The 27,998-nt window shown below is 50.5% G+C and overlaps 1 protein-coding gene and 1 long non-coding RNA gene across 3 annotated transcripts in view; one reads left to right on the top strand and one right to left on the bottom strand.

Annotated features, from left to right (window-relative positions):
* Positions 1-4,521, top strand: part of Hivep3 (HIVEP zinc finger 3) — a 109,314-nt gene extending 104,793 nt beyond the window's left edge. Inside the window, exon 8 of one of the 2 annotated variants that reach the window (XM_027399128.2) lies at positions 150-4,521. In XM_027399128.2, the coding sequence (XP_027254929.1) occupies positions 150-923 (774 nt within the window). In that variant the 3' untranslated portion in view covers positions 924-4,521. Of the gene's footprint in view, positions 1-146 lie in introns of both variants that reach the window. The other variant, XM_027399126.2, reaches the window with a different exon arrangement.
* LOC118238296 lies at positions 1,918-26,205 on the bottom strand. Its single transcript, XR_004768169.1, has 3 exons — positions 26,095-26,205; positions 24,748-24,884; positions 1,918-2,013 (listed from the first exon to the last, which is right to left on the bottom strand). It is a non-coding gene; the product is annotated as an uncharacterized LOC118238296 (long non-coding RNA).
* Between the last annotated feature and the right edge of the window lie 1,793 nt (positions 26,206-27,998).

Below are 27,998 nucleotides of genomic sequence, written 5' to 3'. Positions count from 1 at the left end.
AGCACTGCGATGGGAGTCCCGATTCCAGCTCCACTATCCACCTTACTCTGATCTCAGGCCGGCCTGCCCTCGATGACTCTAGACCTCAGTTCTGCACCTGCCAAGCGTGTAACCTTTGCCTTTCCCTGTCTTGTTTCTGACCCCAGCAGAAGACTGAGACCCGAAGTCCATCCTGCTCAGCTGGCCCTGTTCCTGTCTTCCCCCGACCATTCTCTGCCCCTCATGACTTCCATGGCCACCTCCCTAGTCGAAGTGAGGAGAACCTCTTCAGCCACCTTCCTCTGCACTCCCAGCACCTGAGCCGCGCCCCCTGCCCCCTCATTCCCATCGGTGGGATCCAGATGGTACAGGCCCGGCCAGGAGCCCACCCCACACTGCTTCCAGGGGCCTGTGCAGCCTGGGTCAGTGGCTTCTCAGGGGGTGGCAGTGACCTAACCGGAGCCCGAGAGGCCCAGGAGCGCAGTCGCTGGAGTCCCACAGAGAGCCCTTCAGCATCAGTGTCCCCTGTGGCCAAGGTCTCCAAGTTTACACTCTCTTCAGAGCTGGAGGAGGAAAGGACCGGCAGAGGCCCAGGAAGACCTCCTGACTGGGAACCTCAGAGGGCTGAAGCCCCTGCAGAACCCATGGGCACACACAGCCCCTGTTCCCCACAGCTGCCCCGGGGCCACCAGGCAGCACCATCCTGGAGCGCCCTCTTGGAGTCATCACACACACTGGCCAACCGCAAGGCCTCAAGCTTTCCGCCAATGGACCGCAGCAGCTCCATGGACTGCCTAGCAGAGGCCTCCTCGCATTTCCCAGCCCGGAGCAGGAACCTCTCTGGGGAACCCAGGACCCGTCAAGGCTCCCCTGAGCTCTTACATAGTGGGGAGCCCAGGACACCTCTATTCCTGCCCAAAGACAGTGGCCCCCCAAGCACCTAGCCTTTCCAGCCGCTTCATCTGGCTTCCAGTGTTCAGCAACAGACATTCCCAGCCAACTTCCTGGAGTCACCTTGCTCCCATGGGCATCCTCTCCCGTCTGTCCATCTGTCCATCAGTCCACACAGCTCCTGCTCAGACCCATCTGTTATATTGTTCCACATATGCAGTTATCTGTGCCTTTTTCTAGACCTTTTGTTGCTTGAAAAGAAACAACACAAGTCACACACATCCATAAAAAAACAAAACACCCCTGAGGAGCTTGAGGCTGTGACGAGTTTGTGCTTTGGGGACAGGGCTGTAGGAGGGGCCTCTTCACCTCCACAGCCACACTCCACACTGGCAACTGTCCCACCTCAAGGCCCATGAGAAGTTACATTGCACTGAGGGAAAGAAGAAAAGAGCATGGGAAAAGTATAATTAAATTCAAAGGCAAGCACTTCTAGAGAGAGATGCCTAAGATTCCCATGTAAATACCCAGCTAGTAGCTACTGCTCTCTGAAGAATGACCAGAACTCCGAGGCAGAAAAATACCAATACAGTCAGAAACCAATTTCACCACCTCCCACCCTAAGAACAGTATCTTTTCTTATGTTTTGTGAGAATCAGGACAAAAGGCCGCTTTTTGCTATCATCTCAGTACAGAATAATAGCATGAGGGGGATGCAGTGTGGACTGTGGGCTCATCGTCTCCCTCTGTACTCACCTTCCCCCAGGGCTAATACAGGAGTCCAGGTTTCTGCTACACACCTGTGGGTCTCTGCCTCCTGGGCCTGGCCCTAGACTGGCTCCTTTATATTTAGAAATACCAGAGGATGAAGGAACCATGGCAAGACTAGAGATATTCCTAGTCCAGGCCTATTCTGAGCCTGGGGTTTGAATTCTGTTTCACCTCTGTCCCCGAGAAACAAAGTGTGGCAGGCAGGCACTTTCTTCATGGCTGGATTACACATGAGCACATAGACACACACATAGAAACCAAAGATGGTGTTTGGTACTTTTTCCAATCTCTTCAAATTTCCTTCTCTCAACTTGGAAGATTTCTGAATTGTCCCAAGTCATTTGAATTTTTCTCCAGTTCCCAAGGCAAAACCTGCTTTGACAAAAAGAAAAAGTAATAGGACCAAAAAATTTAAATCCCAGGTTGAAATATAGAACTTGACCCATTGAATGCAAAAAAAACAAAAACACAAACAAAAAAAATACAGTTACTGTTTCAAAGACCTTACAGAAATGCTCTTTGCCTTCTCCAAAGGAGAGAGAGAGAGGGAGGGACAGTGGTGAGGAGGCACCTCCTACAGCCTTGTCCCCAAATCACAAAGCATGTTCCAGCCATGCTGGATACTGCTGTCACAGTGTTCAAAGCACAGGCCTATTGCTGGGTATCAGGCAGGGCATGTGAATGCTGAGACTGTTACTTGAGAAGATACAGACAAGGCTGTGAACTCACCATCCTGGGCCAACCCTCTCACTCTCTCCAGTTTGTGCCCATACATGTGTGGTCCTTGCTGGATGGTCAAATCAGCCAGCCTCAGGCCCAGTGCCCAGGCCAATCACCTGGTTTGTCCTCAGTGTCTGATCCAATACTTAAAAAGTAAGAGTCCATAAGCCAGGGCTTCCTGTGCCTTGTGCTGTGCTACAGGGTGTCATGGGTATCAAACTGACAACCTTCAGATGCTTGACGTGCTGTAAGTCTCTGGCACACCTGGGAGAAGCTGTCAAGTCCAGCTGGGACACTGGGAGGAAGGGTGTAAAAGCCTGAGTTCCGGTCAGCACAAGCTGGAGGTCACAGCTTTCCTTCCATCTGCCCCTCAGCCCTAATCAGGCCTCACAGATTGGAGATACTAAGAGCTGAGGTGAGGAGTTGAACTCCTCAACCCAGGCTTGATGGCTCCCTAGGCAAGATCTCCTGTTCACAGACTACAGGCTAGCTCCTGACCTTGAGATAGCCACCTCTCTCTCTCTCCAGAGTATTACTCTCCTGACTCATCTCTCTCTCTCTCTCTCTCTCTCTCTCTCTCTCTCTCTCTTTCTCTCCCTTGGCAGTCTAGTGGCAAACACGGTATGATCACAGAATGGAGAGTCCCCACAGTTACTGGGCCCAGCCAACTCAGGGAAATGGGATATAACAAAGCTAGGAATTAGAGACTTGTCTCTAGGTGACAGGGATAGAATACACAGATAGACTCTAGCCTGGGGACTAGTGCCCCACACAGATGCCCAGAGGGCTGCAATGGATGCCATTACCAGGCACAGCTCTAATCTCATTCAAACTCTCTCCACCATCCCCCAAGCACATGGCCCCAGGCTGCACACACCTTCTCCCTCTGGAAAACCTCTCACTCCAGGAATACAGTCTGGGCTCCTTGCCCACAACTGGCCACTTCCGACTTTGCAGTCTGCCTGTGACACTATTGTCAGTGATGACAGCCTAGTTCAGACATCTGTGTGGGATCTGCTGACACACAGCAAAACAAGATGGCCACTCCTTGGCACAGACTGTCTCTGATCCTTACCTGTGACTGTTGGGAAGGTCTCAAGTCAAATCCTGTTCTCCATGGGTGGTGGTTCCAAGCCACCTGTCCCTGAGGCCTGACCCCTAGATGCCCTTTACTGGGTGACCTTACATTATTCAGAATACTAACCCCTTCCTCACCAAGGGCAGGCCCACCTCTTCCCACCCCCATTATAGCCGACTCGCTGGTCCCAGGCACCAAGACCCTCCAGGGGTTCTGACAGAGGTAGCTGCCTATTATCCAGACACAAAGTCTGCCTGGCTCAGTGGGGAAACCTCTTAAGAGCGTAGACTCCCAGCTTCCTCTAGGTATTGCTGGCTCCTGCCTGGCCCAGTGGACTAGGAAGAAGGAATATGTCTGATCTGAAGTCTCCTTCTAGTCCTTGCTCTGGCTGACTCTTCCAGGTCAAGTCCTGGGAGACTGATCTGCTCTGTCGTGTTGTCTAAGATAGTTCCCAAAGTCGGTGCCGCCAAATCTGCTTCTGTGTTGTGGTCCCTGTCTGCTTGGCATTTGAAAACTGCTTGGGCACTACTGATCACTTTACTAAATGTGGTGGTCAAGAAGAAAGGGAACCGTATAGGCAAATGTAAGATACTCACGCCCTGTAAGATAAATCTTTGCCTTTGTTTTTTGAAAAGGTGTATGCGTTCTGTGCGTGAAATCGTCTGTAGAGAGTTTCCACTTTCTTAAATGGCAATACATTCCAAAACTTGTACTGTAGATATGTACAGCAATCGCACTGGAGAGGGGTAGTTTTGCCTGTGGTTTTATTTAAACTCCAGTTTCTACACTTGTGTCTTGCAGTTGTCGGTATGGTATTCATCAGTGCAAAAGAAAAACAACAACAACAAAAAACTCATACAGAAATCCACGCAGGTCTAAAGCACAGTGTCTGTTGTACAAAAGGAAAAAAAATCGCTCAGTATTGGTGTGTGTGACCCTTGTAAATCCCATCTGTACTGTGAATGAGACGTTTTTACAAGTATAATAATTGCCTTTATTACAGCTTGGGCTGAGTGTTCAGCCTGAAGATATTTTTTAAAAAAAAATAGCACGTTGGAATAAATTTGAAAATTCCCAACAGAGCCTTTTTGGTCTGGCTCATGGATTTTCTTCCTCTTTTTAAAAATGTATTTTTATTTATGTGTCTGTGTAAGTGTATGCCACATAGAAGGGGTGACCCCAAAAGCCAGAAGAGGGCTTTAGACCCCTGAAGCTAGAGTTAAAGTGAGCGGTCTAATATGGGTGCTGGGAACCTAACTCGGGGCCTCTGGTAGAGCAGCAAGTGCTCTTAACCACTGAGCCATCTCTGCAGCCCTATCGTGGCTATTCTCAAGGACTACAGATTAGAGGGTTAGGGAAACATTGCATGTCCTAAGCATTCGTTTTACTATACAGCAATCAGCCCCATAGAAGGGAAATAACTAGGTCACAGTCACATAGCCTGGGACTTCATTTATTTCCCTCACTTCTGGGCCTGTCAATAAAATCCTCCGTATACCACCATGGGAAAGAAGCCATGGGAAAGAATTCATCCCTAGGGTTGAATAGCCAATTTTCACCTGGCTTTAAACAACAGGAATGGACTCCCCAACAGTTCTGGAACACAGGAGTCTGAAATCTTCATCTATGGCCATGCCACCTTGAACATGTCCATTCTCATTGATCTTTGAAGCTAAGTAGAATGGGCCCAGCTAGTACTTGGGAGATATCAGAGGTCTGGGTGTTTCCAAATTGGTCCTTCTGCAGGAAATTTCATTCCTGGCCTTCCTCAGATTCTGGTGGCTGCAGGTAAGTCATAGTATTCCTGGCTTTTAGACTCATCCAATCTCATGACTCTTCCACACTTCTATGCTCCCTTCTCCCCAACATACTCATCATTGGACTTATGGTCCCACCTTAATCCAGGATGTTCTCATCTCAAGATCCTTAATTACAGCTGCAAAGGCCCCTGTTCCAAATAGGGAAACTCTCAGAATTCAGGAATTATGACTTATGACAATATTTGAGAGCCACCGTTTAACCAGCTATAGGACGGACCCTGACATAGACACTGATTGCCTGTGTGAGCTTGGAGAGGTCACCTAACCTCTCTGTGCCAGTTTTCTCATCTGGAAACAAAAAGGTAATGTTCTAAGTCTGAAGGAAGGGCAATTGTGAAAAGTAAATTAGATGTGCATTCGGGGAAGCCAAGGATACCTTGAACACATTAAGCCCATGACAGTTTATGCACAGCCTTTAGAAACAATGCTGGGATAGCTAGGATGGCAAAAATGTGATTTCCTGTCTTATGTAGTCAACATTGAGTGCCAGTGAAGGCTGTCAGTGTTGGGTGCAGTGATGATAGAGAGACAGGGCCCACCTTCAGAGAGCTTCCATCTGAACAGACTGTGGGCAGTCACTTTGTCACAGACTCAATTTCAGCAGTGACAGAAAGCAAAGGCTCTTGTCCACAAGAAGTCAGAATATCAGGAAAGCTTTCCTAGAAAGACCCTATGACAGCAAGGAAATGAATCTAGGCTAATGAGCCATACAGCAGGCCTTTCGGACACGGTGTTAGCCAGATGTTCAGCACTACGGACTTTATTTGGGCAAAGTGGAACAATGCCAACTTATGGAAAACATGGACCAGCACCATTCCTGGCATGTGGCTGGCCCTCTGCAGACATGCTGAGAGCTGTATGGCCAAAGTTAGGCATGGGTGGGTATTGTAGAACCATCGAGGCAAAGTTGGGAAGGGACACCTTGTCATAGACCTAGACACGGGCAGCTGGACAGTAGCAGGAGAGTTGTGAGAGTGATGGATTGATTGATTATGGGGAGAAAATATTGAACATTGTAGCTGGTGGAATAAGAGAAGCCTGGGGGTGAGGGTAGGAGGCTTGGGAGTCCCAAAAAGTGCAAGAAGTCAGCGTGTCTCAGTGACCGTTCATAGTTCCCATGAGGGATTTTTCTGTCAACTGAGTAGAAGCACCGGAGGAAGTTGCAGATGAAGCCAAAGAGACCTGAGAGGATGTGAGTGAGCATTGCAGACAGTGAGAGAACGTCTCCAGGAAAGAAGGAAGGTGTCTTGCAAGTCCGGGGGGGGGGGTTGTGGTCACTGTCTGCTCTGCTGTTGGTTTCTCCAATGGCAGTTGGCAGCCAGACCATAGGTACCAAAATTCTCCTAAGCATGGCTTCTGCCAGCCCACAGCAGAGAGTGACCGTGAGTGGAGAAGAGAAGAAGTGAGACTGTGCCAGCAAGTGCAGAAGGGGGCGGAAAGTGTGGAAGACACTGAAGCAGTTTGCGGTGCTGTGACAAACACCACCACATGGAGGAAAGGGTTTATTTCATCCATAGCTTATAGTCCACCATGAAGGGAAGTTGGGGTAGGAACTCAGAGGCATGAACTGAAGCAGAGGCCATGGAAGAATGTTGCTTAATGCCTTGTTCCCCATGGCTTGCTCAGCCTGCTTCCCTATACCATCTGCCCAAGGGTCACACTGCTCACAGAGAACCAGAGCCAGAGCCTCCCACATCCATGCCTTAGGGACTTAACTACAGGGCAATCTCATGTAGGCATGTTCTTAGTTGAGAGTCTCTCTTCCCACATGACTCTAGCTTGTGCTGAGTTGAGAGAGAGAGAGAGAGAGAGAGAGAGAGAGAGAGAGAGAGAGAGAGGGAGGAAGGGAGGGAGGGAGGGAGGGAACCTAACCAGATAAAAGCCATGGTCACACAATACCATTTGAATGCAGAGAAAAGGGAACTGCCCTAAACTGTATTTCAGAGTGAGGGCACAGTGAATGAAGCCTATGGACCACAGCTGTTGAAGAGGCAAAGACTAGGATGTAAGTGTCGGGTTCCAGACAGGTGTGCAGGTAGCAAGTGAGGATCATCTCTAGTGATGGCAGGTCTGGAAGCCAGGTTACATCAGTCAGAACAGGCTCTGCTATGTTGCTGGAACAAGCAGGCCTGACATTCAGTGGCTGAAGGCAGCAAGAGTCTCTTCCTTCCCTCACTGTACATTCAATGGGCATCAGCAGAAGAATTCTGCTCACTCCAGTGACTTGGGAGACCCAGACTAATGGCAACTCCATTCCTGACTCCCATGATCCTCAGAAGCAGAAAAAAGAAAAAAGACAGAGAGTTAGGAATTGGCAACAAGTAACCTGTCATAGTCTGTCTTCATTAACAACTTGCCTGGATTTGGAGTCACCTGGGAGATTAGTGTGGCACACCCTGGGTGTGTCTATGAGATGCTTCTAGAGAAGAGTCACACAGAAAGAAAAACCCACCCTAAATATGAGCACCTTCTGGCCCATGAGGCGAAGTGCACTGTTCACCTATGCCCTCTCTGACACAGTGGACTGAGCCCACCGATCCTGTGTGCCAAAATAAACCTTTCCCTACCTTACCTGGTGTCAGCTATTCCATTGCACGGACATAGAAGTGACTCAAACACACCCTTCTATTCCTATCACTGGCCCGAGCCAGCCACACAGCCAGGTCTTAGGGAGGGGAGCAGGGTTGCTAGAATACAGCTTCTGCTTCACACAAGGTTAGGACTTCTTGGAACTGAGCCAAATAAGCAGAGGACCACGATGGGATCGGAAGGGGCCAGGGACAGTGATGTCACCCTCAGAGGGGATGCACGTTTACAGGAACAGGGGAAATGGCCTGAAGAGGATGTGGAAAGCAGAGAAGGTATCCCATGCTGAAATCACAGGGTGTAGGAGGATAAGGAATAAGTAATGGAGCCTGGAGAGAATACCCTAAGGGGGGACAGAGAATGGGGAGGGCCGGAAATGGAGAGGACACAACACAGAGTTAGGGATACTCATCCAAGACAGCAGGGAAGCAGAGCCATGCCCAGCTCTAGGAAAAGACGCACCAGGCACTGTGTCCAGACTTTTACACATTGTAGCCCTGACAACTACCCAGCATAGTGAGTTCAGGTGCCATTCCTAGAGAAGAAAACAGCCAAAGGTAGTGACAGTGATACTAAAGCTCCCCCAAGTATAGTGACATGTGCCTGTAATCCCAACACTCATGAGGCCTAGGCAGGAAGATCTCAAGTTGGCAGCCAGCCTGGGCTACAGGGTGAGATCCTCTTGCTATGGCTGGCTCCAGTGCAGCCTTTTAGGGAACCCATGTGCCCCCCCCCACTTATCCTCCAGTCCCTCCCTGGCTCCAGGGTAATGCTGGTTGTCAGGCTGCATAACTCTGCTTGGAGTCCACTTGCAGCTCTCTTGAGCAGGCTGTGGGAATTCCATATCTATCTCCTGCCTACCACTGGCTCAGTGACAAACCAGTCAGACAATGGCATGTGGTTATCCCAGGGTTTTGCAGGGGCCACGAGCCCTTCCCCTTCAAGAAGTAAAAGGGACAGAATGCATGTTTATTACAGATGAAGGTAGTACCCAAGATCATACTCTCACACACGATAGGCCACAATCCCATTACATCGGTTCCAGCATCCCAGGACAGCGATAGCTGAGTTTGCCCGGCATCTTGGCCAACCTCTGCTGGGTCCCCAGCCAGAGCTGGGTGAAGTCCACAGGACCTGGAGATCTTGCGCTCATTCCTAAAACTGTACCCATTCTGGGCTCAGGCCTTGGGGCCCATAGTCTGTTCTAAAGACTTTAGGGACAGGACACTCTAGGCAGGATAGCCTCAGAGGGCTGGGCCAGCCTGAGATGGGAAGGCCACAGGGGCAAGAGCCTGAGGACACTGCCGCCTGGGGCCTCATTTGTTCAGAGCTCAGCATCGGTGTTCCGAGTCCCTGGGAGAAGGACACTTATCACACTGTCAGCTTTTACATAGAAGGGAGCCTGGGCTCTGATACATGATCTCCATATTTGACTAGCTGTCTGTGGAGAGTCTGGGTCTTTGTAGCCCTGAGACCTCCACTGAGGCTAAGGAACACCAGGTCACATATCCCATACTCCCATTCTGACCTCATCCATTTTAGAAAGATACAATTGCCCTCTTCCTGATGACAAAATGGTTGTCCGGGGCCAGGAAGAGCTTGGCCTGAGGCCAGGGTTAAGATTCCCATACCCTTCACAGATCCACCTGAACCACCCCACCCTACCCCAGGCCCAAGTGCTATTATCTAGCTCTTCTGCCCAGCTCTGCCTTTTTAGGAAAGGAAAAGAGCAGCTCTAGTGGCAGGCAGGCGGGCAGGCGGGCATGCTAATCCACTAGCTCCCGGCAGCTCTGGTTACCAGTGGTTTGGGGCCCGGGCAGCCCCGGCTGGGAGTGCCAGCTCAGCCAATGGGTGCCGCTGCCGAACTACTCTGGCAGAGCCATACAAGGCCTGGTTGCAACCCAGTCCCTATCAGGCATAGGGCAGCTCCAGTGTGCTGGTACCCGCCCCACCCCTGAGCCTGCCAGCCCGGCACGTCCTCCGATTCTACCTAATCCAGTCTGGGAGCAGGCAGGGCTTCGGCGCACGTGCACAAGGTCTAGGAGGGCTCTCCAAGGTCAGGAATGTGGCACCATCAGGGCAAAAACCAGAGTGAGGGAAGAAGCTTATTTGGTCATGGGGACATCCCTCAATCCTGGATGAGGTCTTGGTGATGGGGCCCAGGACCTGAGACAGGCTTCATCATCCTTGACAAGAGTGCCTACTGTCATTCCTTTGATCTCACAGCGGCCTTGTCCCCTCTGCTCTTGGAATGGGCCTTAGCAAAGTGTGTGACCTTCATACCTTGTAGTGCTTCCCAACCATTTCATTCACCCTAAACTGCATGTACCTTGCAGAATCCATTAATGTCTCCATGTTGCCTTGCCTTGTACCCATTATGCCATGTGTTGCCCATATATCCATAATACATACACATCCTTCCTTCCCCTTGCGGGCCTGTGTGCATACATGGCCACTGCTGTGGATCTGAGGCTAAAAAGGTAAAACAAGTAAAACTGAGTGTCCCTTCTCAGCAGATCCCCTCCCACCAATCAGATCATACTGCCCCTGATATGGTGCTTACAAGCTCTGTGGGAAGGGGGCTTGAGGAGATGGTTCAGTTCCTGCCACTTAAGTAGCATGGGCACCTGAGTATGGACCCCTGCCCCCAGAATCCATGTAAAAAGCCGGGTATGGCAGAGCATGCCTTAATTCCAGCACTCTGAAGACAGAAGGGTCTCCGGGATTCTCTAGCCCACTGGTCTATCTGAGTGAGGGTTCTAGGTAGGACCTTATCTCAAAACATAAGGTAAACAGTGATTGAGGAACATGTCTGTTGTCAGCCTCTGCCCTCCATGTGCTTGTGTGCACACACGCATACACATAGACATATGTGCACACATACAGAAACATATCCACACATAAATCATGCACATGTGCAAACACATGCACACACACACACACACACACACACACACACACACACACACGGAAGATTTGTGGAAGGTTGAAAGCACAGCATTGACAATTGGGGAAATTGAGTCAGAGAGCAACTCTTTACTCAAGACCATAATGTCACCATTCAGTGTCAGTGTACCCTAAACCTTTGTGCCCTCAAACCTCCTCCTCTGAATTCAGGTCCTAGAGGGAAGCAGTCTTGTCGCATGTAGACCAGTGTGAAGGCAGGATTGAAAATTAATATCGAGGAGAAGCCCCTAGTTCCTGAGTGGGGTAGGTCTTTCCCACTCCACCCCACACCAATGCTACCTAAGCCATTGCCAAGGCCACAACCATAACCACCCAGTCTGGAGCATCTGATCACCACAAAGAGATTTATCACAGAAGGCACAGGTTTTAGCATCCTTATAAGTCCTACATGGGCCAAGCTATGCTCAGAGCCAATGCTGTGGCACTGTGAAGGGCCACTGACAGGTGAGAGAAACGTGCTGGCATGGGGTGGGGGTGGCAGCCCTGCCTGGCATCAGGCTCTGTTTGCTCACCCAAGAAAAGAGGAGATAAATATAGACACAGGATTACTCAGACATAGCCTGGGAAAACCGGCTCCTGAGCCTCGACTTCGGCCCTGTCCCAGCCTCACCCTCAGCTGCCTGCCTACTCTGTGCCAACCACCAGGCCTGCCCCGCCTCCTTCCAGGACTCCCTACCTGGCAACTTGGGGACAGCCCTTCATAACTGCTCTCTCTGGGCATGGAACAGAAACTACAACCTGGAAAGAATTGGTGCTTGCTAGCTTGGGGCAGCCAAGTCCTGTGTGGGGTTAGGCCATGGGTCCAGACTCCATTCCAGTACAAACACAGTTTCACCTTCTGTGGGGTAGGTGACCAGTACAAGCCTCCCTCAGCTTTCTTGGGCCTACGTGTAGGATGGCATAGAAGACCATTAGCAACGAGGCTTAGGTCTCCTGAATGAGAAGAGCCAGCTACAGAAATGTGCATAGAGGCTGTGCCCTCAGACCCTGGAGCCAAGTCACAGAAAGTGGGCCCCACCTGTGTTACTTCTCAGCTGTGGGACTTTAGGAAACTTCTTTGACCTATCTGTGCCTCAGTTTCTTCATATCTAAAATGCAAATAGACTATTAATAATAATTAGCATCATTACAAATTATTGTATAATAAATATAATATAGTAAAATAATAAGGGCTTAATAATAGCATGATTATTAGAGGCTAGATAAGTTACTACATGCAACGAGAACCTCATGCCAAGGCCCAGAACATGTAAACTATAACATGCAAACTGTTACATGCTTGTCTATTTCCCAGCCCGGGTAGGTGGGGCTCTGAGACCTTCCCTTCTCTGGGCATTGGCATGACCCTGTACACGGGTCCTACTGTCTAGGCCCTTGCAGTCCCCTCCTCTCCATCCTAACTACAGCCTCCAGAATCAAGCAAGCAGAGCTTTGAACTCAAACTCTACCACTTGCAGGCCAGGTGACCATAGGCAAGTAACTGGTCCTCTCTGAACCTTGACCAGAAAGAGTCTCCCCCACCTTCCTATGCTCTGGGACTGCTGTGAGAGCTAAAGGAAGGTAAGGAGACACATAGGCAGGGTTCAGCCCAACTAGGCAAATTACTTTTCATGTTTGACCTCATCCAGACCTTCCTCTCATCATTCCTCTAGCTTCCTCCCTGAGCTATGAGCTGAGCCTCAGAAAGGTCATAGCTGGGGACAACACCCTCCACATGCAAGGGCCCTTTGCTTCAGAAAGTATGCATGTACCCTGGTGCACAAGCACGGGTCCCTGTCCCCAGGCCAGTGGGATGCTGCTTAGTAGAGCCCCCCACCATGAAGTGCACTCATGCATATCCACACAGCATCTATGTCTGTTGTGTGCTTCTCCACCAGGGCACACACATGAACATATAGAGACACAGCCATACATGGGCACAGAGACACAGGTGCCTGCAGGTGTGTCCCCACACATCTTAGCCAGCATGCATGGATGTCCTATCCAGGCCCAGCCCCAAAGTGGCCGTCTTCATGACAGAGGAATGCAGACATCTGGGGATGCTCTGCCAAGGGACGTGAGGGAGAGGCTGAGGGGAAACCACGTGGGCAGGAATCCAGGCAAGCGTGCCAGGATAAGGCGGGGCCCTCAAGTGCTAAGAATTGTGCAGGGGGTGGGGCACATGCAGACACTTGTTCTAGTCTCACCTGTCACCCCATGTCCTTAGAGCTTCTGGGTCTTGGAGTTCATAGGGGCTCAAAGACCATCAGCTTCCCCATGAAGCAGATTACAGATTCTCTTTAACTGGCTATGCCTTCATCTCTGGCTTGCAGTGGTTGGGTCTGAGCAGGAACAGTATGTCACATCCTCATTGGAACCAAAAAGGGGTCTGTGAAAGGATTGTCATGGACACACTGCATGTAAAGGCTGATGGTGGTGGTATGGCGGTCGCTTCGGGTGCAGGCTAAAGCCAGAGGCCAGTGGTGAGCCAGCGGTTATACTTGTACCTGCTAATCCTCATAGTGCTCACAAAAGGGAGTAGTCTGCTTCCCATAAATAGACACTGAAGTTGAGGTGCAGAGGAGCATGGGTCAGTAGAAGTGCAGAGGCCCCAGAACGGGCTAACCCTGTCTACCCTACATTAAGTCACTGTGCTGGTGACCTCTGCCTCTTCACACAGCTCACAAATCTGCACACAGCTCACAAACTGAACATTTGCAAGTGAGGCGTCAACACGGTTGACAAGAAGACACTGTCCTAAATGCTGGGACCTCAGGCTTCAAGGAGGCCAGGGACCTACTCCAACCTCTTTGGCATCAGCCTTCTCAGGGTGTAGCCATGTGTAAGACCATAGAGGGGAGATACCAGACTGAGAATTAACCAGGGCTTTGGCTTCTTTGGTCAGCACCCATCACTGGGGGTCAGCTGAGGATGGAGGGAGGCCACAATGGAGCACCAAATTAGGAGGAAGGATGGAAGGAAGGAAGAAGGAAGGAAGCAAAGATACGGCGAACAAGGCCATGCATAAAGCCCTGAGTTTAATTCCTAATGTTGCATTAACCGGGAGTGGTGGTACATGCCTGTAATCCCAGCACTCAGGAGATAGATGCAGGAGGCTCAGAAGTTCAAGGTTACCCTTGGCTATATAGCAAGCCTGAGGCCAGCTTGACGTACATGCAACCCTGCCTGTAAATTACAAATATAAATCTGAGACCAGCCTGGGCTAATGAGACCTTGTTAAAACTGAATACACACACACACACACACACACACACACACACACACACACACACCACAATAGGCTAAGGTGAACAGTTCATCTGTGTTTCCTCCACACAGAACACACAATCTGAAAGGAACAGAAACCAAAGAATTCAAGAATACAGTTCCAGGATGCTGGAACAGACCCAAGCAGAGTTTTGGGGTTCCCAGCTGGTGAGGTCCCCACAAAAACCTGCTCAACAACAGAGTCTCTGATACAGCATTAACAAAGACCACCTCCTGCAAAGGCTCCCAGGCCAACTGAGGCCCTGGGGCCTCCAGCCAGCTTTAGGGCAGTATGTCCTGGTGTTAGTGAGCATGCAGGTGAAAGGAGAAAACAGGACAAAAGTATAAAGGAGAAACATCCCATCCAGAAAGCCTTGCCTGCAGCCCGGTGCCATCCTGCCTGTCCTGGAACCCATATGCTAGGCTATTTGGTTTCTGCCCTCAAGGATGCAGGGATGGGCAAGGCAAAAATTCCCTAGGTAAAAACTGAGGCAATTGATGATGGGAGCTGAGGGGACTCTGACTCGGGTATCACTGCTCCATCTCAGAACAACCCCCACTGGAGCCTCAGGACTCCGGTTCCATTTGCCAGAATGAAACTTGGGCAGTATGCATCAGCTTGGGAGGTCCCTGTGACATTCCAGCCCGGAAAAGGATCCACATCCAACAAAGAGAAGGAGCCCAAACCACCCTGGGTTGCTAACTGCTATGTCAGAACTAGCGTAGCCTAGGCTTCCTGTCTCTGGGCCTTAATATCCACAGAGCACAGCATCTACCACTCAGGGTTGCTCTGTCATCAGATGGCACTGCATTTAGAGAGACCCAGGCATGACCTAGGACCGTCCATGTGGCCATTTGCAGTTCACATACTTCTCAAGACCCTTCACCCTTTACCTAATTCAGGACTCTGGGACAGGGCAAAATAGCCAGGGCACATGATTTGCCTGCAGGACAAGCCCAGGCCCAGGGAAGGGAAAACAGTCAAACTGGAGTCAGGACTAGGAGAAGATCTCATCCCTGTTTCCTTCTCCCACAACAGCCTGCATGTGAGCGTGTCCCACAGGCCCCAGATCACCTCCTCTGGGACACTGGAGGGCTCAGTCCATCTTGCTGTCTCATGAGGAAGCAGGGATGGAGGGCAGGAATGGAGGGCAGGAGAGGCGTCTTCCCCGGTGAGTCATAGGGAGACTTGAGTTGTCTGCACCATTTAGGGACTGGGTACCACGAGGCGTCCCGGGGGCTGGGCCTGCAGGGCCCTCAGAGGCTCCAGCTCCAGGCAGGCGGCCCTGATCAGGGCGCACGTGGCTGCGGTGCAGCCGCACGGTGATGTCAGGCCCACCGCGCCCGGGCCCCAGCACGTTCGTCCCGCTGGTGAGCCGGGAACAAAGCGTCCTCCACATTCCTGTGCGCTGACTCATAGCCGTCACGTAGCGCACTGCCAGCTGCTTTGCCCAAAATTGGTGGCGAGGCGAGGGCGGGCCGAGCACCATGGCCACCGCCTACTCGAAAAGCCACACAAGCTGGACCGCTTCGCGCCCCCGGCATGAGGTTTCCCAACAAGCACATCGGAGGGAAATGACAGCGTGGGCTCTGTGGCCTGGAATGCGAGGGTGGCAGCAGGTGAATCTCTGAGGGAGGCTCAAGAAGCTTCGGTTTCTCCGTGCAGATAAACACTCCAAGGTTGCAAGGACCTGGTATGCGTTTTTCCTCCCTGTGTAAGATACTATCAGCAGGGGAAACTGAGGCATGGATCAGACAAGCCAGGACTGGCGCTTTGGTCGTAAGTTTTCGGGTTTAGCTTTTGTCCCCTGGAACATGAAGCAGGCTCCCTCTCTCCCTGTAAGAGGTTGAAGCAGGTTGGAGGATCCCAAGAACATTCCACCTGTCCCTCACTTCGCATCCCTAAGCCTCTGTTCCCTAGCCCATAGCTGCCAGCCGCAGGGCGCCCTCCAGAGGCTGTTGGGGAAAATGCAAGCAAAAACTCAGCACTATTTGGAGGGGAAAAATAAAACACCTTGGTTCAACAAACCTTAGTCCCCTGAGCTACATGATAGTCCTACACTGAGCCACAGAGAGAAACTGAGTTAAGCTCGCTTCTCTTTTCAGGCCAGGGGCAGGAGGATGGGACTTATAGGATATGGATTCTGCCCCAGTAAGAGCTGGAAGATGAGGCCATAGGGTTTTGAGTTTGGATCCAGCCTGGGCTATCTCTCAAAAGATAGAGCAGGTGGGGGTGAGGCAGGAGGTGGCTCTACAAGTAAAGAAATAACCATGCAAGTTCTGAAAGTCCAGAAGGGCCCCAGGGAAGAGTAGGAAAGAAGTGTCTTACCTCCTCAGACCTGGACTGGACTGGAACCCTCTTCACTCACCCCCAGCAACAGCCACAAGTCTCCTGCTCCACAAAGTTTCCCTCCTATTCCAACTTGACTGCAGGAAAGATAGGCTCAGGCTTGGTGTTCAGGACCCTGGCAGCCTGCTCGCTGTCCACTGAATGCCAGGAGCTATTCCACACCTCTCCTAGGATGCTCCATGCCACTCTGGAAACCACTAGAAATGCCACAGACTTTGCAGCCCTGTTCAACTGTCTCTCCTATGTGGAGGAAAGTCCCCGGAGCTCCTAGACAGAGGCACTCCTGCCCCTCCGAGCCCCTAGCTCCTATTGCCTTTTCTTTTGGCCAACATAGGGCCAGGCACAGAATGCACACTGGTCTTCAAGTTAGTGCCTTCATTCCCAGATCACTCACATTGCCCAACTCCTTGTCACAGGTAAGTGCTGATGCCTTTGGGGTCCCTTTCCCCAAATCCCAGAGATCCCAGCTCTAACAGAGAGTAGGGCCAGTTGGCTTGTTTACTACATGTGAACAGGACCTCAACCTTAGAGCCTGAGACCCTTCTCTGCCATTCCTGGCTGTGTGACCCTAGGCAGCCGACAGCCTCTCTGAGCTTCAGTCCCAGGCCACACCCTGTCCACTTCCTGGGGCTGTTTAGAAGATCAAATGATGAAGACAAGGAGTGTTTAGCACGTGGGCACGGATCCCCACAGAGCTGTCATTATCACCAAGTCATTATTCTGGACCTCCCTTGTGCCTGAGGCCTGGTTTCCAAGGCTGGGCAGCATGATGAACTCAGAAGCAGCCTCAACCCCTGGTTGACTCAGGCTGAGGATGTCCCAGGAAAAGTGGTTGCTTTATAGTCAGCCTGAGGCAAGCGAGCCCTCCCTGACCTCTCCACCTCCAGGGTCCATTCGGAGCTTCTTATCTGGGGAGATAAGGCCCATCTCCCCTTGGAGAAGGCTGTTCAGCTGCCTGCCTGGCCTTGGCAACATTCAGTTTCTCTGATAGAGACCTAAAGAGGGCTGAGCAGTAAAGGCAGAGGCCTCTCCAGGAGGCCAAGTGCATCTCCCAGGCAGGATGGCACACTTTTCCACTGCCTCAGTCCTTGGAGGAATGAATGACTCTCTCTTTCTCCCCAGTAGCTGTTCCACAGTGAGGTAGATCTTTGTAAGACAAAGTCACCCCACCTGGGAACCTGGGGTACATGCTCCTGTAGCCAGGGTGGTTAAGGCTAGTATTCTTTAGCCCTCTCTTCAGTGGTGGGCTTCTGGCTAGTAGTGGCTGTCACTCTCATCCACTCAATCCTTCCCAGTTCTCACTAAATACCAGCCCTTGGATAAGAGTCATTGGTTTGTTGTTGTTGGGTTTTTTGTTTGTTTGGTTTTTGGTTTTGGTTTTGGTTTTAGTTCCTTGTATGAATCCATTGGACTGAGGCTGTCAAAGCTCAAAGAACCTGGGGTAGGGAGATGGATCAGTTGGTAAAATGCTTGCTGGGCAAGCACAGGAATCTAAGTTCAAATCTCCAGCATCCACAGACAAGAGACAGGGAGTGGGAAGAAAGCCAAGCATGGTGGTACACATTTATAATTCTAATACTGGGGAGATAGAGGCAGGGAGACCACTGGCACTCATTGGCCAGCTAGCCTAGCCTAATCAGCAAGTCCCAGGTCTCAGTAAAATACCCTGTCTCGCCAGGGTGTTGGTGGCACACACACCTTTAATCCCAGCACTCGGGAGGCAGAGGCAGGCGGATCTCTGTGAGTTCAAGGCCAGCCTGGTCTCCAGAGCGAGTGCTAGGATAGGCTCCAAAGCTACACAGAGAAACCCTGTCTCAAAAACAAACAAACAAACAAACAAACAAACAAACAAACAAATAACCTGTCTCACAAAACTAAAATAAAAAAGGTAGTCAGCTCCTGGGAGAGGCACCCAAGGTTGATGTCTGGTCTCTACCTGTATCCATACAGATATGCTGATGAACACATACAGAAAGATAAACACACATACATCACATATACACATGCTCTCATACATACAACACATACACACACATATATACATATACATACACATGCATACATATATATACATATATATATATATGTATTATATAAATACACACACACACACACACACACACACACACACACACACACACATATATATATATATATATATCAGAGCCCCAGGTCACACAAAGGTAACTTGAGATTTTGCTCACTATATCCCTCCTGGCTCCTATATCAGGGCCTCCCTAGTCAGGTAGGAATTGAGGATTCCGGCCACACTTCAGTGAGCCTGAGGGGAAGTTCTCTGGTCTCATGGACAACCCTGGTTATGACAGCCAGGGAGAAAGTGTGCTTGACCGGTTAGGTTGGGCCCACCAGGCCTGCCTGGGCCTAAGGCTCCTTGCCAGACCCAGATGAAAGTGTGAAGTCATTATGTCACCCCAGCTCCCTGTCTGATCTCACTGCCATGACTCAGCTTTGCCTTACACAAACCTCCTCCTCCTGGAGGACCCCAACAATGGCCTGGCCTACCGTCCACTCAGGACCTCCTTCCCTGAGTCACCGCTCACCTCACCACCCATCACGGTGAGTAAACAGCCACCTCCTCCCCACCAAGCTCCCAGGATTTCTGCTGCTAAAGTCCTAGAGGTCAAGATGAAGGATAGCTTCTTCTCCTACCAGCCCCAAAATCAAGACCCATGACCTCCTGGGCATGCTTTGGGGGACTTTGTGGCACTATCAGGAAAATCTAACTTGAACTTGAGAATTCAGGCCATGAGTTCCCAGTAAGTTGGGTTCAAGTCTCACTTCTGTCTTGCTAGATGAATCACCTTGGACCAGATACTTATTCGTCATCTAAAAATAAGGCTAAGACTATGCAGCACCCATAAGGGTTCTGTAATATATATAAGGTCACCTTGCCGGGATGGTCGCTAAGAATGAACCCTGTGAAGCAGGTAGACCTAGAATCCAGAAGCCTCCCTCACTCTCTGAGTTGCAGGCTTCTCATCTGTTAGACGGGACAACAATAGGACCTTTCTGTGGAAATGACAAAAGGGAACAACAATACAAGCAAAGCATTTGGTGCAGTGTCTGGCATGTGGGATGGGCTCAGAGGCAGCAGCTGTGATTAACTCTTAGAGTCCCCTGACAAGCATAGGTTGGTCTCTATGGAGGCTGTGGAGGTGAAGAGTGGATGGTGTCCTAGCAGAGAAGGGAGCCAGGAGCAGGAGTTCCTCAGTGTCCTCTGCAGGCCGAGTTCTGCTCTTCCCCAGGGGAGGGGGCCTATAGAAGGCTCTCTATCAAGGGTCTTTCTGGTGGTCTCCAAAGTACCCACCAAACCCTCTCTTTGTAGCAGACAGACTTGATGTTCGGACAAGAGATGGGGCTTGCCTATGGCTCTCTCAGCTGGAAGCTTAACCAACACCTGCAGCTCCAGGTTATCCTGGACTTAAAAGTTCTCCCCTTCAGTCTCCTGGGGACTCTTTGGGCAACTTAGAAACCTCACCTGCCTCACAAATGTTGGTACATCCCCAGTGGACACTGATCAGCACTGTCCTTGGAACACTGAACCAGAATGCCAAACTGTACAGCCATCAGTCCACAAATCTGGTATGCGCGTGAACTTTGTGATAGCTAAGAAACAGCCATCAGATCTGAGGGGCCCAGGGGACATGGGCAAGGATGGCTAAGGCAATCCTCACTGACTCTTGTTTCTAGTTTATCTAGAATAGCTGTATACATAATCTGGGAGAGAGGTTGTCATCACATAAATGGCAAAGGGCAAGAAGATCGGAGGAATTCATTCATACAGACTGGATTTGAGCCCTGAACATACCTGGGAAAGCACCTGGACCTCTTAGAACCTGGAGATCAACAAGTTGACATACCTCAAAAGGTTATGCTGTGAGCACTGAGTGTTATGTCATCAGATTTGATCAGTAATGTGGATTGCTATCAGTAGCTGACTCTTTCTTGTGGAATCCTCACCCCTGCCATCCATGACCATCCGTTCATACAGAAGGAAACTGAACCCAAAGAAAGTGGAAGACCACTTGAGATGAGACGTGGGTCTTGGATTCAAACCTAACTTGACCTGACACTGGGAGCAGAGTTTTCAGCCACTAGCCTGCCCCCTGACCCCAGTGAGAAGCAAGAGAAGGCCTGGCCAGAGATGGCTATAATAGACAACCTGCAGGTATTCAGAGGAGAGTTAGACCTCCTGCATTGAATAGAGCTGAGGGTACTTTCTAGGGGAGACAACACTTGTGATGAAGCCTGGCTTGATGGCACATGTCTATAATCCCAGCACTTCCAAGAGTAGAGGCAGGAGGATCAGGGGTTCAAGGTCAGCCTTGGCTATGTAGGGAGTTTGAGGCCACCCTTGGTTACATGAGCTAGTACCTCAGAAATAAAAACAAAACACAAAGCACAAAATTGTAGTGAACCTTGAAAAATGGACAGAATAAATCAGGTAGGAATCAAGAAAGGATGTGTGGCACTGGGGCAAGGATGTTGGCTATGGTCTGTTGGGTGTGGGGCGCCCAGATCAGCACTGAGGAGACAAGGCAGGAGAAACAGGTCATGTTCAGACTCACACAGACCAATGTCAACATGGGCATTTGTTGAGCTATTTCATTCTTATGCCAAACTAGGGCCAGTCTTGGACTTCCAACTGAAGTTGTTATCATCCAGGTGTCTCAGGACACCTCTTATCTGGTGTGTCATTGAATGGTGTTTTAGCAAATGTGGTGACTGGTCCCAACCAAAGTGCAGCTCACAATGGAGAGACCCAGTAATGTAGAACAGCAGAGGACATACTTGTGGGAATTGGTCCATGGCACAATTCCAGTAATATCCTACACTTATGCATGTGCATGCACACACACACACACACACACACACACACACACACACACACACACACACACACACACACACACACCTCCCTTACAGGAGAGCATCTACTCCATGGGGTCCATCTCAGTGAGTGACAGAAGCCATCCATGGGGCCTTCTTTGGCTCTACCTCAAAGCCTCCCAGGTGAAATCTTTCATTCTCAGATGCCTTGATGGATGTAGCTTTAGACACTCAGAAGAGTCAAGCCTCAGTGTGCCCTTTGCCATCTAGCTTATAAAAAACAAAACAAAACAAAAGTAGACTGTCCAACCCTGGACTGCACTGCCTCTAAGCTAGTCCAATACCAGGCACTTACCCATAGATTAGGGGGCACGGGAAGAAGAGGAACTTGAACCTGAGTCACAGGGCTTTGAAGCTGGTACCCAGATCTGCCAAGCCCCAGGGTACCTGGGTGGACTGGCCCCCTGATTCATCCCCACACCCTGGACCTGCCCTGGGCAGTGATTTAGCTCCTGCCTGCCCTACCTTTCAGAGCCCAGCTGTGCTCCTCCCAGGTCATTCATGGCTTGGGATTCCCAGAGCCATTGGAAAAGCCATGGCCTTCAGGCGAAGAGGTGGTACCCTAGGCACACCTCTTCCTAGGAATGTCAACTAAAATCCCAGTGGCAACTCCAGCTTTACCTGCCCGCTGGGCACCAAGTTGCCCTGATGATACACACATCAGACACTCAGTTTGGGCTGACATCAAATTCTAGAATAAAGAACTGTACTTCAGCGCGGCCAGCCTCCTGGTGGCTCACCCCTTCCCAGGGGGAAAGGCGGCCTGCTGTTGGGGCTCTGGGTGCGCCTCGGAAAACATGGGTTCTAGGCAACAGGGTGGGTGTGGCTCTGAAAAATACCAGCTGCATGTCTTGGCTGGTGGTGGTGATGGTGATGGTAGTGGTGGGACAGACAAAAATTTAGGTTCCAAGACCTCCATGTGCAGGGGCCTGGACATCAGAGGCAAAGGAGTTGGAATATCCCGAGTTTCTAAGTTTGGGGACTGGCAGCTAATCTACAAACTCAGTTTCTTTGCCTGGGTTCACTACTAAGGGAATTTCCATTTCTGGACTCATGTCTGAAGAAATTAAATTTTTTCAAGTCCATCACTTAGAGCATTTTAAAGATGGTATCAGACAGAAAAAGGGGCATTAGAAGCATCATCTACACGAAGATGTGGACTCTGTCTGGTACCCAAGCCTGGGCTGGATCCTAAAGTAGGAATTCCAGAGGAAATGTTATGTCAGTAGCTCATCATCTGATGGGAACAGGGATCTCCTCCTAGGAAACAATTAAATTTTGTCTTAGCAAAAGTATGACCATTTAGTCAAAGCTCAAGTCCTGAGCCTCCTCATGAAGAAGAATGGATAAATTAGAAACTAGAATGGGTGGATGTATGAAGATAAGATTGGATAAAGGCTGGCTAGATAGGGATGAATGGATAGATGGAGGGATGGATGACTGATGGAAGGATGAAGGGTAAGTAGATGAATGGATGGGTGGGGGTGGGTAGGTGGACCCATGGTGGAGGATAGTTGGATGGGTGATGGAAAGACGGATAGATGATAAAAATGCCTGGATATACCAGGTGGTGGTGGCACACATCTTTGATCCCAGCATGTGAGAGGTAGAGGCTGGTGGATCCCTGAGTTTGAGGCCAGCCTGGTCTACAGAGTAAGTTCCAGGACAGGCAGGGACACACAGAAAAACCCTGTCTCCAAAACAAAAAAAATAAATAAATAAAAAAGAATGGATATATGGATGAATGGATGGATGGAAGGGTAGATGGATGATGGATGAATAACTGAGTAAGTATGTGGATAAGTGGGAGGATTATTAACAAAACACATGATATAGATTGTTCATCACTTAGCAGAGAAATAGAAAAGGGAAAGCCCTAGACCTACCTCTTGCTTATTGTGTGGCCTTGAGAAAGCCACTTCCCTTGGGGCCTCATCTGTAGTGAGGTTGACTTCAGCCTATTTCCCAGGTCAGCTTGGAGGTCCAGTGGAAATAAGAATGGCTGTCCATGCCTTTTGTAAGGTGTCCAGTTCTCAGTCACTACACTCTTGGGCTTGGCCTATCTTATGTTTGGGGACACAGGTAAGGGGCCTGTCTCCATTCTTGTATTCCCCATATTCCAAGCCTGCATGGTGCTCTCTGCCTAGTATGAACAAGAGCTGTCCTCAGAGAAGAACTGCTGTGGGGAGTCCACCAAGATGACATTGGAGGCACACAGGGTCCAGAGCTGGGCTGAGGAGTAACACAGGCTCTGCTGATCCCTAGCTATCACTCAACAAGTCACTTTCTGTCAGCCTCAGTTTCCTGACATGTCAAACAGGAACTGATCGCAGAACCCATCCCATGGGTGTGCTGGGACTGTGTGGAACTGGAGCATGTGAGTAACTTATCACAGGGCTTAGACTACACTAAGCAGATGTCCCCCTATACTCCTAAAAGGCCAAATGGGAGCAAAGACTTAATGTTAATCCAAAGGTTTCTGTCCTAAATACTGAATCTCTGGGCTCATTTTCTTATTTCAAAATGTCCATCAAACCCTCACAGCCATCTGAGCAGCTCTGACAGACACTGCCTGCGTTCCACTGAGAGTCCCGCCATTCCATGGGCCTTGATGACCCTGTTCTGATTGCTCTTGGCTTAATAACAAACAAGACACATGAATTATCCCTTTAAAGGTATAATTTATGTGGGAGATAGAAATCTTTCCAAATGGGCTGACATGGAAGCAGGGAGACAACAGGCAAGGCTATCCATGAGGAAGCATGGACCAGGGGAGCCGGTCCCACAGGCCTCAGGCCTTTTTGGAGACCCAGATGTGGGCGGCCAGTGGCAGGCCTTGCTTGCTCAAAGTAAGCTGGGACTGATGGCAGGAGGCCCAAGGCACCCACCCATCAGAAGGAGGCCCTGAGGCTGAGTGCCCACAAGCCCCAAGAGGGGTGGCTCAAGCTACAACCTCCCAGGCAAGTGACAATGGGAATGTCTGAAGACTTCCCTAGTCCCCAAATCCCTAGCCCAGCTCTAAGGCCATACTCTTGTGAATCTGTGGTCAGTAGGCTTCCAACATCGGCCCCGAGCCAATCCTGTTCCCAGCTGCTCACTCTAGGTCCCCTGTACAGCATGTACCTGCATGTACTATGCCCCTTCCATCCAGGGTGCAAACAAACGTCCTGAAGCCCAGTGGGTCTGGGTGGCTATTGGGATGAAAGGCCTAGTTGGGAGCCAAACCCACACAGCCACAATCTGTGGGACCTCTATTTGTGGGGTTCCGAAGTACCAGAGGTTGGATTCTGAATGCCACGTGTAGCCGGAGCTGAGATCATCTCTCACCATCAGTAGGAAGACAGGATGACAGAAGCAAGGAAGGGGCGTGGAAGCATAGCCCTACTGTGTAGCAGAGCTGGGGAAGGCCTCCTGTCCCAGGATCTTACCTGAAATATTAGGCTGCTGCTCTAGGCCATCCCTGTCAAGTGGGACAATGTTCCCGGAACACTGAGCCTCCCTCCTAGGAATCCTCCATCCAGTGCAGTATCTTCTGGCTGGACAGCTGCTCCTTGGTACCTGCTCTCTGCACAGAGATTATGGAGTTTTAAGGTGCTAGGGAGACAGCCTGGGCACCTCCCAGTGTCTGGTTTTTCTGTCAGTGAGGTCCTTCTGATAGCTTTCCCCAAAGGGACTCAGATGGACCCCAAGCTAAACTCATGGTGGGTAAACTATCATTTGTGCAACAACAACAACAACAAAAAGTTTCCTCAAACTCCTACTCAGGTGTGCCCCCGTCCCCCTCCCTGGAGCTGTTAAAGACCTAGGCAGAAAAAAAAGAAAGAAAGAAAAAAGAAAAAAGACCTAGGCAGCTAGGAGGCAGCAAAATGGGTGGCTGGGACAGGTGGTGAGGACCAGGCCACCAGCGTCAGCACAGCCAGGCAAGGGCATGCAACCAAGTCACTTGGAAGGAATAGGGACAGCTTGGCCAGCACAATTACAGTGGACAGGGGCAAGCCCCCAGATCTACCAGGAGGGAGAAGGGTGATTGCTAGGGCCTAGGCCAAGAGATTCAAGGGCCTAGGGAGGCTATTTTTAACTCAGCTTAATTTCTCTACCTGGAAAACAGCTCTTGTCAGTGAGGTAGCACTGTTCCCGGAAAGGCCCCATCCCCTAAGACAGGCTGGACTCGCTCAGGTTCCTAGGCAGGCCTCTCCATTACATATAGCCTGGCCTGTCCAGCTGGAGCCCAAGCCAGGGAAGAGGAGAAACCAGAGCCAGCAAGACAGTTCCCTGTGCTGACCCCGTGAGGCTGCGGTGGCCCCTGCCCTGTTGTCACTCTCTTTTCACACCCAGAAAGATCTGTCCCCTGCTCCATTTCATTCTTCTATTATGCTTCCCAGACTGCGGGGCCTCTGGTTCCCTATTGTCCTGGGCAGGCATTTTGCATTTGTGTGAAGATTAGACAGGTTAGAACCCTGCCTCTTGCTCCCCCCCCATCTTTCTCTTTTACTTCCTCAAATCTCAGCTCTGTCGTTCTCCCTGCTTCCTGGTTCTCCCAAGCTCTCCTCCTATACCTGCCTTTATCTCCCTGTTTGTTTTCCTCCCTACCTTGACCCTACTCCTTCTCCACTGACCTGCTCTCTCTTCTTTCTTTTAACTCCCCACCCTCTATACCCCTACACAAATCCCTAGCCACATTCTCTCAGAGCCTAGTAGAATGGCTCACCTCATTCCAGAGCTATTCTTCTGAATTCTTACAGAGCTGCCACATAGGGGAGGACAGTGAGACCCACCTGGGAGTCTAGTCCATTGTGGTTTGCTGGTGAGATCAAGATTGGGGTTCCAAAGGGTGTTCGGTCATATGCCAGCTATATGGCTGATGCAAACCCTACCCCCCACACACACACATACCTGCTCTCTGAGCCTCCTTGTGGGTATTCTTGGAACTGACACCAGAAGAGAGCAGCTGCATCCTAGGATGGCCATGAGAAGTGGCAAATGCCTGAGCATATCATAGGTTAAAGTGTGTTCTTGATTCTTCTGGGTTCTGGGACGGCTCTTACTCACCGCCCTTGCCTCATTCTTCCTTTTTTCTGCCAGACTTCAACCAGACTTCTCCCTCTCTCTTTCTCTCTCTTTCCTTCCCTCCCTCCCTCCTTCCTCCCCCCCTCTCTTTGGTCACCCTGGGAAGAGGCATTATGGCCTTTCCTTCTGCTGTTTTCTCTTTATCCATTTTTTAACTGAGGAACTAAGAACTCTGCATGAGATGCTGAATGGTCTGGGATCCACAGTCCAGAGCCAGGTGAGTCCTAAGTCACTCTCTGTCCCTCAGAGTGCATTTGCAGGGCTCCTGTGATATGCCCTATGTACAGGGAAAGCCACAGGCCATGCCCTCTGTAGGGTTCCAGACCTCAAGAATGTAAGATAAGTCTACTTACTACCCATGAGTCAGGCAGGCCTAGAATTCCAGGAACTTGAGGGCCTTTCCCATGTACCTGCAGCCAGGCTCCCTGAAAGGATCTACTTGAGTGGACAGGGCAGGCACAGAGGGCTGCCAATGCTCTGAGTTGTTCATTCTGTCCCTTCCCTTCCCCACAGTGTGTCTTTGCTTTTGCCTCTAACAAGACTTCTGAGTCAGCCTAGGGACCCGAAACAGAATGCCAGGCCCTAGAGAGCCACTCCTCCTGACTTGCCTTCTCTTACTCCTTCTCCATTTATTTATCATTAAATACGTGTGTGTGTGTGTGTGTGTGTGTGAGAGAGAGAGAGAGAGAGAGAGAGAGAGAGAGAGAGAGAGAGAGAGAGAGAGAATGGGTTCACACATGCTATGGAAGTCAGAGGACAACTGGCAGTTCTCTCCTCTGTCTTTCTTGTCCCCGCCGTGTGCTATATACTCCAGGGAAGCTGGCCCATAAATTTATAGGCAATTCTCCTGTCTACACCTCTCACCTCCTCATAAGAATGCCTGGATCATAGATGCACACCACCGCTGGGGTCCAGGGCTCAAACTCAGATAACCGGGCTTGTGTGGCAAACACTTTTACCATCTGACCCACCTTGCCAGCCTCCCTGCTTCTCCATTTTTGCAGAGTAGCCACTGAGGTAAGACAAGATATTCTGTTGTGATCACAGTGGAAAACCATTCAGGACACCCTCTGTGTGCCTATGGAGAACTTTCTTAGAAAGACTCTGATGTACCTTCTCTATGTCAAGGGCAGATGTGAACCAAACAGGGTAAGGAGCCCCCTGTTTTGGTTTTGTTTGCAAGCAAGGAAACTTGGACCCAGGAGGCTTTTCCCTGGCCATGCTTGCACAACTAAGTGGTTTCTGAAAGGACCAGAACTCCTACTACAGGTGGGGGGGGAGTGCATGGAGGGGTGGCAATATTTCTTGGGTAAGATGAGGATGAGGCAGCCCCAGGCTGTCAAAGGTCAGGCATGAGTTGTGCCCTTCCTGAGGCCAGCGGTCCAAACGGGGTTCTGACTCGCCCAAGGCCACGAAGCCTCGAAGCCTCGAGTGGGCCTTTCACCTCCCACACAGTGAAGGGATATCTCAGCTTGCTTCACAATGAGCAGGGAGGAGGGTGGCAGAATCCCAGTAAAGAGGGAGGGCTTTGCTTTGAGACCTCCACTCCAAACTTCCAGTTCTGGAGGGCCGCGGGGAGAGTAGGGAGGGGGTTGGGAGCACTTGGGGGTAA

This window comes from Cricetulus griseus, chromosome 2 (genome assembly GCF_003668045.3).
Source record: "Cricetulus griseus strain 17A/GY chromosome 2, alternate assembly CriGri-PICRH-1.0, whole genome shotgun sequence".
Classification (NCBI taxonomy): domain Eukaryota; kingdom Metazoa; phylum Chordata; class Mammalia; order Rodentia; family Cricetidae; genus Cricetulus; species Cricetulus griseus.
The sequence above is the reverse complement of the archived record's forward strand: the minus strand, read 5'-3'. Positions and strand labels throughout refer to the sequence as shown.